At 40.6% G+C, this 8,365-nt stretch overlaps 1 protein-coding gene across 1 annotated transcript; it reads left to right on the plus strand.

The window, feature by feature from the left end:
* Window positions 1–107: 107 nt before the first annotated feature.
* hsf2bp (heat shock transcription factor 2 binding protein) lies at window positions 108–8,263 on the plus strand. The gene is made up of 9 exons (XM_055165116.1): window positions 108–304; window positions 692–827; window positions 954–1,057; window positions 1,698–1,847; window positions 2,344–2,491; window positions 2,977–3,094; window positions 3,199–3,302; window positions 3,983–4,182; window positions 8,156–8,263. The coding sequence occupies exons 1-9, from the start codon at window positions 269–271 to the stop codon at window positions 8,183–8,185; spliced, it is 1,026 nt and encodes a 341-aa protein (XP_055021091.1). The 5' UTR covers window positions 108–268; the 3' UTR covers window positions 8,186–8,263.
* Window positions 8,264–8,365: the final 102 nt, after the last annotated feature.

Below are 8,365 nucleotides of genomic sequence, written 5' to 3' on the forward strand. Positions count from 1 at the left end.
AGATAAATGAAAATACCGACTATAATAAATATATATAATTTTCTTTTTGTTAATAGCGTATGGTTGTAAACTTATTACTCCGCTCGGGCCGTTTTAGACTGGAAGGCAGATTTCGATGTAACACCATTGTGCTATATGATTACACCCAGACGCCACAGGTCAAGTTAGATATAAAGCATTTCATTTTTTAGGGTTTTAAATATACGAATTTGAACGAATACGCATGTACACGTTTATATAATATTTTAAGACTACAGGCTTCTTTATCATGTTGGGCGGGAAATCAGTCAACAATGCTGACAAGGTGAGGACAATGTAATAAACATTAGCTATAGGTTCTTGCTCTGTACATTCTTTATACATGTTAATGAATTTAAAAAAATCGATTCCATGAAATCTGTTTAAGCTTCTGATTCTTCTAGTCTAGCATAACAACGTGGTGATTTTGGCTAGCTTCACTGTGCTAAAATTAACTTATTAAATAAAAATGTTAATATTCATTCTGGTTTCGTTACCATGCATTTAACATTAGTTTTGTCATATTTCTTAAAATCATAACATCAATTCTTCTAATCACATCAAGGGACTCACAATTTGGATATAACTTTTGCATTAACTAAACTAATGCACTGGTACAGTGTCTGCAGACCAAAGCATTTGAAAGAGTCATTTGTCTGTGTTTGTCTTGCAGGACAGTTATGTCAGACTGAGGAAGCGTGAGCTGGAGAAACTCACCACAGAGGTGATGCAGCTCAGGGACTTCCTGCCCAAGGTCCTCAACAGGGAGCTCATGGATATGCTTAACAAAGCCAAAGCCATGCAGACAAGTAGAGTTGTCATCACTAGTATTATTATCACCAACATATTTTATAAACTTATAATGTTCTAATGCTCATAATAAAATCCTGCTGTTGGAGTCCCTCACAGTGCTCTGTTTATGCCAGTGTCAGCAGTGAGGGAGCAGATGGCCCAGGAGCAGGAGAGGCTGAGGCAGGACTGTGCTCACCTCCAGAGTCGACTCGAGGCTTCACAGGCCGAGTGTCAGAAAGAGAGAGAGGTCACACAAGCTTTCTTTACCATACCATATGTATTTTTAAGCATGTTGTCATTGCAGTGAACTGCAAAATGGAATATTTTCATTGGTTAAAATTGACTTTTTAAAAGTACAGTTTGTAACGTTGTAGAGGTGGCACATCACCTACATGATAACATGGAAAGAGAAAGTTGAAACCATACTTAATGAACAACATTTCCAATAGCAGAGCGGAGACCAGCAGGAGGAGGCCTTCCTCCATGCGAAATAAGAGTAATGTTTGTGGAGATACACACAGGGGTGAGGAATATGCCAAAAGAATTCATATCATGATTTTCTTAGAGCCAGATCAAAGTTTCGATTTTATCATGATTCATGTTTTTTAAAATTCGTTATACAGTCTTACATAGGTAAAGCTATTTTTATCAAAAGATTACTCAAATAATGTGTCTGCATGTTTTACTATAAGAACTGTATAAATAACTAACTCTGATTTTAAGTGGATTTCCAAACATATAATGCATGTAGACATCAGACGTTTAGGTAATTCAAATGCCTTCTTGTTATTAGCCATATTAGCCAGCATATTCGCAGTACCAGACTATGCACATAAACGTGGTAACTGACTACTTGACCACACAGTTGTTCACGTATGTGCGCGCAGGAGAAGCTGTTGTTGCGTGAACAGTTGTGGCAGAGTGGCACAGAGCTTCAGCAGCAGGCAGACTTCTGCTCCAGCCTGGGTTCGGCATCCTGCTGTCTGCTGTGGAGCTGCTCTGCCAAGGAGGATATCATCACACTATGGCTGTCTGATGTGAGCCCACATAAGTCATGTCTCTTCTGCCTAAAAAGGATTTTAACACAACTCATCAAATACAAAGAATAAAATAGAGGAATTAAACATAAAATTAACCAAAATTAATGCAGAACTATTACTGTCACTTCTTGTTTTGGAGATTGCACTGGAGATTTCTGTCTCCTTTTGAGGTTTCTGTCTCCTTTTGAGGTAATTTTAAATATGCCTGTTTTTTTTTTTGTTTTGTTTTTTTCATTTTAGACAATATAACCTATATTCTAATCTTGTACACCTCCAAACAACAATTATGATACCCATTTTTCATTATATCTTACACAATAGAGCGATCTTGCTATAATTTTAAAACCAACTTAAAAATAAGTTTTAAACATACCTACTTCGGACAACTGCTATTTGTTTTTATGATTAGTTAGGTATTTCTGTGATCCAAATAGTAAACATTTAAACTCTAATGCAATCTAATCTAATCCCTTCTTCTACGTCACTCCCTCAGCATGGGAAGCTCCAGTCCTTTCTATTAGTGGCAGCTCAGACCCTGGAGAGTTTTGTCCGCTCTCTGGATGAAGATGTCAAAGTTCAGACCGAAGACCCCAACTCAAAGGAACACACGTTTGTGCTGTCACTCGCTGGGACCATCACCAGTCAGTATCTATATGTAAACCTGTCACGATATGAAATTTGAAGTGAGATATACTGTATTGGTGAAGAAAAAAATTGACAATAACGATAATACTGAAACTAAATTATACTACTGATACAATAACCCTAAAGCAGGATTATCCGCAAACACAATTCTAAAAACATGAGCTGCAATAAACAAACAGCTGAATTAGACACTTTAGTAGTTAGTTTGTATCTATAATGAGTCAAAAAAGTTATTTATTCAACTCTCTGCAGCTCATATTTGATTGTAGTACAGAAAAATACCAAAAAGTTCTCCACTACTATGAAGAAAATGTACTTATGATAAATCCTGCCTGCCCCCCAAAAAAGATTGTTCCTTATAAACATATATTTAACGATCTGTCGATATAGTAATTGTCATGAAAGGCCTGTCTATATGCTGTTCAATAATATGCAATTGTAAACTAAAGTTGACTGTATTATTTGCATTACAATTCATCAGATGTAGCTGCAAATACCAATGGGCGGGACTTCCTGGCCAACTCTGCTCACGTGCTGTTGGACACTCTGATCCGTCTGTTGGACCTGATGAGACCTGGAGCCTTCCCTAAACTCAAAGTGTATGTACCAAAATATGCAATAAGTCATTTGTGCTTCTGGCTCTCTAAATGATGTGTTCTTTTTATTGTAGTAAAAGTAGTAACCTTGGTAACCTTATGTACAGGCTGATGCTGATGGCTCTGTACAATGTGAGCATCAGTATAGAGGGACTCAAGTACATGATGAAGAACCCCGGGCTGCTGTCTGTCACTCTGAACCTTCTGGAGGGTAAAGAGAACACAAAGCATCATGAGACTGAATTTCTTGTTTTTAAAGCAACAAATGAAACAATGGTACTTAACCAAATATTACATTTTGATTAGCTTTTCTGACTTTTCTAAAATCTTGAAGTTTGAAGTTTTTTTTCATTAGTGCATTTGACTATTCCCCTGACAATTGGTCAATACATCTTTTGAAGAAAAAACACTTATTCTCACCTCTTGATGTCATCTTGTGGTAATTCAGAAATGTTCCTCCATTAAAGACCATTAACTTAACTAGACTCATTTTCATCAGGCCTTTTGTACCGTAATAGAGCTATATAAATGAAAAGTGCACTTCTGGTATGGGGTTCGCCAAGTGCTTGTATCTGTGGAGATGATATTGCTTTGCCCAGAATGTCCCACAGTATGACATTAAACTTATCATGCATTAAATCGATTACAGGTCTTTATATAGCTCAAAAATACATCGAAAAATATAGAGCACATTCTTATTGTGAGTAGGATTGCTTCTCCACAGATCTGACCTGTAACCTCTCCTTATCACCTGCTTGTTCCCTTTTAGATAGATACTTTTCAAGTCAGCAATTCTCTGTCCAGAGCCAACAGTTAATTTTAGTTATAATAATACCAATCTGTTGAAGCCAGTGTACTTTTGCTCTGTCATACTGCCCTCCGGTGGTGCAGATAGGGACTGGGAGGTGTGCCTACACTCTCTGCGCCTGCTCCAGTCCCTGGTTCTGGAGGACGAGGCTCTGCTGGTGCTGGGCCCGGCCGTGGTGGACCCAGAGCTGGAGATGCGAGTGAGGAAGCTGACATCCAGCGGGCAGGCCTGTGTGAGAGAGGCCGCACAGCAGACCCTGGAGGACCTGCAGGCTGCCTTTAAAGTACACACATCAAATATTATTATGTATCAGGCCTAGGGGTGGGCGATATATCGATATTTTAAATGTATCGAGATAGTTTTTAAACTCGATATGAATTCTGACATATCGTATATATCGATATAATGCTTATATTCAATTTTGATTTCACCGCTTCACTTGTTTGTCTCATCTCTCGTTGCCTCTGCGCGCCCCCGCCTCCCTGATTTTGTTCGTTCGTGTCTCCTTCACTCGTCACTACCGCCGTGAACGCCGAAAGTTGGTGCCAGTGAAAAGCTTCAAGCACCACGAACCTTTTCCACCATTTACAGACAAAACCATCAGCAGCACATCCTCATATTCCACTGAGTCGCGTCCTTTAGCCCGAAAGAAGCTAAAGGAGTTGAGCTGCAGGAGAAGTGCTGTTTATGCAAATGAGCCATGCGCTTAAGTTTCGTTTCTGTAAAATGTAAACACACGTGCGCAGATCTGCATTAAACACATTATTATCGCAAACGGGCTGATGTGGCTCTGCAGTCGTTATGCTTTATATATTGTAAAGTTTAGCAATGTAAAGTGTATTTAAGCAGAAGATTTTAATTAATAATCTGCTGCAGTGTCACTTGTACAATAGTGTTTGGAAACGTTGGGTTTGATCTGCAGTGGATTGTGGGAAACCTCAGAGCTCCTTCTGCTGGTGAGGAACATGGATCTGTTAAAATAAGGAACATCCTGAACTTCCTCTGCTAAAGGAGCTCACGGTTCTCGTTCTGGTCTGGATAACAGAGTTAATGCAAAGATGAGCTTGTGTTCAGTTGTTTTATTTATGAATGAAAAGAAGAAAATATGTTTTATTTATTTTATTTTACAGTTAAATTATTATTTATGTAATTAGGGTTTTCTGTAATCTTAAATGTTCCTATATGAACTGCTGACCTCTTACACTTCAATTAAAAAAAAAAAGGACCTTGTGGAATTTGGCAGATTTGTTTTGCAGTTTTCAGTTTTAGGGGGTTATTTTTTCTTGAACATATATCGAGATATATATCGTATATCGAGATATAGCAAAATATATCGAGATATATTTTTTGATCCATATCGCCCAGCCCTAATCAGGCCTATATTTGTTAAGTATAAGAATTATGAATAATAATTTTAAATAAGTTAATAAAAGAACAAAATATATTTATTGTGAAAATTTACTACTGTACCACTACTACAGCTGCTACTTGTTCTTGTAATAATACCTACTTCTGTTGTTTACTTCTACTACTGTCTACTACTAGGGATGTCAAAATTACTAAGGTATTATGATATTGTATTTTCAGAAGTCACATTTTTGTTGGGCAGTTTTACATCAAATAAATCTAAAACCTGGAATATGACAGCAGCAGTGGCTTAGTCCAATGAGGTTCATTTGGTCTTCCGATAATTTATTTAGGTTCTTTTTTCAGACCAAGAGTTTGTTTTCATACCACAAAGTTTGGACTGCTCCCTGCGCTCTTCCTCAGAGTGGTCACATGATGTTGCTGTGACGTGTCGCTCAGTTGATTTAAACAGGTTTTGGCACAGTCTTCCTACTGGTGGAGGCAGGACGACAGCACCACCTGCAGTCCCACTTCCTCAGGACAGTATCCCAGGTGTGTGAGAGTAAAAAAACTCATCGTCCCGGTTTATAGTCCTCTGGGCATGTTTCTGTATTTCGATTGCTTCTTTAATCTAGTGACGATGTTTGTTGTATTCTGTCCAAGTGATGTTTGCTGCGTCCCAGTCCAGACTGTGCTCCTCTCGTTTACAGTGGTCAGAAACGGCCGATTTGAGTTGTTCCTGTTCTGCTTTGTGTTTTGTTGCTTGTGTTTCGCCTTCTCTGTTTCCTTCTCACATTCTGTCCTAATTTTTCATGTACTGAGCATCCTCCCTGTTTCCCCTGATGTGTGTTTTATTGCAGGACATGCAGTGTATTTTGTATGTGACATTACATTTATGTTCTGGTTCTATTTTATTGTGAAACGTGCAAACGGGACGATAAACCGGGACGAGGGGGCTTTTTAACTCTTAGGGTGTTTTCACACCGACAGTATTTGGTGCGCACCAAACGGTCCATTCGAACCAAAAGTGGTTAGTTCGGTTCATTTGCGTTGGTGTGAAAGCGTCAATCGGACTCGGACCCGAACCAAATCAAGCGGACCGAGACCGCAAAAAAGAGGTGGTCTCGGTTCGCTTGAATCCGCACCAAATGACCAACTTTGGTGCGGTTCCTCTGGTGTGAACGCGAACCCGGGTCCAAACCATAGACAGTATGGACAAACGGACTATTCGAAATGCATCATGGGAGGGACACGCGTCTCCTCTGCCTGAAATGACGCGCTGTACGACTCCAGCGCAGTAACAGATTGTTGTCCAGACGCAGACGCGATTCATTTTCGAATCATTTTACCAACAATGGCCAATACAGAGAATGTAACACACGAAGATCAGAGCAAGTATCAGTGTGCGAACGTGTGGCTCCAGAGTGAGTCAAAATTGGGGGTGCGTACCCCTGTTCGGGACCTACACGCACAGAGACGACCCGGTGTTCCCCGTGATCACGCAGCAACCAACATTTGTTATTTTAGGCTTTAATTAACCAAATAATTTTATGGCAATAGGCAATCGCCCATTCAATTGATACAACTTAAAAAAAAGTCCCTGCTTTTAGCCTAGTGTGAGAAATACAGTCGGACTAGATCCAAACCAGAGTCCCGAACCAGCGGGGGCAGCTCCGGTTCAGGCCGGGCTCAGAGGAGCTGGAGCGGGGAGCCTCGACCTGAGGAAGCCCGTCCCCGGGAAGAACCAAATGCGCGGAGGACGGACGCTCAGAACAACATATAACAAACCAAACTGGACTCACGCTTCTGTCCGGATGCTGCACCACCTCGGAACCAGCCGCGGTTCTTGAGCGCGGAGAACCGGAGCAGCGCGCCCGGACCTGTAGTCCACAGCGCATTCTCGCTTTACCGCACAGAACCAGCGCGCAGACGACGGAACGTACCCGCTCAGACCCAGTCATTGCGCACTGGTCTTGCTCGCCACCGTTTGGAACCAGCATATGGAGGATGAAGCCTCCGGACCATCTGACCAACGAGCTTGTAACAGACCAAGGACCAGACCCCAGCCCCGTCCTGAGGAGCTGCGCGCTACTGTGAGCACTGTTGGCTGCTGCTATTACCCGAACTCTGGGCTGATGCGGTGAGTTTGTAGTGGTGAAGTTCTACATGTTGCTGTTTTATGAGTTCATGGTGATAATTTGAGATGAGGACGGCCCGTGGTATTAACAGGAACATCGGTGTTGATAACTGGAGATATCTCTGTTTTACCGGGGAAACAGAGACACGTGAATCGAACCAGTTTTGGTTCGTTTGCCGGTGTGAACGCGGACCACACTGGAGTGTATTTGCTACATAATAACAATTTTATTGCATGGTGCGGACCAAATAATCGAACGAGCGGTGTGAAAACGACCTTAGACAGCTGGGATACTGTCCTGAGGAAGTGGGACTGCAGGTGGCGCTTTCGTCCTGCCTCCACTGGTAGGAAGACAGCGCCAAAACCTGTTTAAATCAGCTGAGCGACACGACACAGCAACATCATGTGACTCAGAGAAGAGCGCAGGGAGCAGAACAAACTGTCAGGTATGAAAACAAACTCTTAGTCTGAAAAAACAGCATAGAAATAATGGCTTGTTAGTGCATAAAAAGTACTATCTGTCAAAGAATGCTAGCTATATTAATGCAGTAAAGTATTATGAGATGACTACTGTAATATTGCAACTTGGAAATAGTTTCATCACTACTAACTCTTTTAGTGACTCAGTTAGGTATGGATTCTCGTTTATTATCCCTAATGTTACTAATAATATAATGTCTGACAGAACTGTAAAGCTACTTGCGAAATTACCTTCTCTTTATGTTTTATTCTCACATTTTTTCTCACTAATTGTTTTGTTTTTGCATTTCAGAATCAAAAGTCTAAAGCCTCCAAGCACTAAGGAAGTTTCATCTCCTATTTCCACCCTGGTTGTTCAGATGAGTAAAGTACATTTTGATCAAGAGACATTTTTATCATTACACTGTGACATAAGTACCTTTTTCGTTGTTTTTCAGTTACCTGCTAAAATATCTGTTCTTATTTACACCTTTCCCAATTTGTTCATAATAAAATCTTAACA

The sequence above is a fragment of the Boleophthalmus pectinirostris genome, unplaced genomic scaffold (genome assembly GCF_026225935.1).
Source record: "Boleophthalmus pectinirostris isolate CB_2022bp ecotype Guang Dong unplaced genomic scaffold, ASM2622593v1 HiC_scaffold_11, whole genome shotgun sequence".
NCBI classification, from domain to species: domain Eukaryota; kingdom Metazoa; phylum Chordata; class Actinopteri; order Gobiiformes; family Gobiidae; genus Boleophthalmus; species Boleophthalmus pectinirostris.

Excerpts from the sequence above, each read along its gene's own strand:
- hsf2bp (XM_055165116.1), top strand. The coding sequence starts at position 269 with ATGTTGGGCGGGAAATCAGTCAACAATGCTGACAAG. Across the intron at positions 1,058-1,697 it reads AGTGTCAGAAAGAGAGAGAG|GAGAAGCTGTTGTTGCGTGA; the intron begins GTCACACAAGCT and ends ATGTGCGCGCAG. Across the intron at positions 4,183-8,155 it reads ACCTGCAGGCTGCCTTTAAA|AATCAAAAGTCTAAAGCCTC; the intron begins GTACACACATCA and ends TTTGCATTTCAG.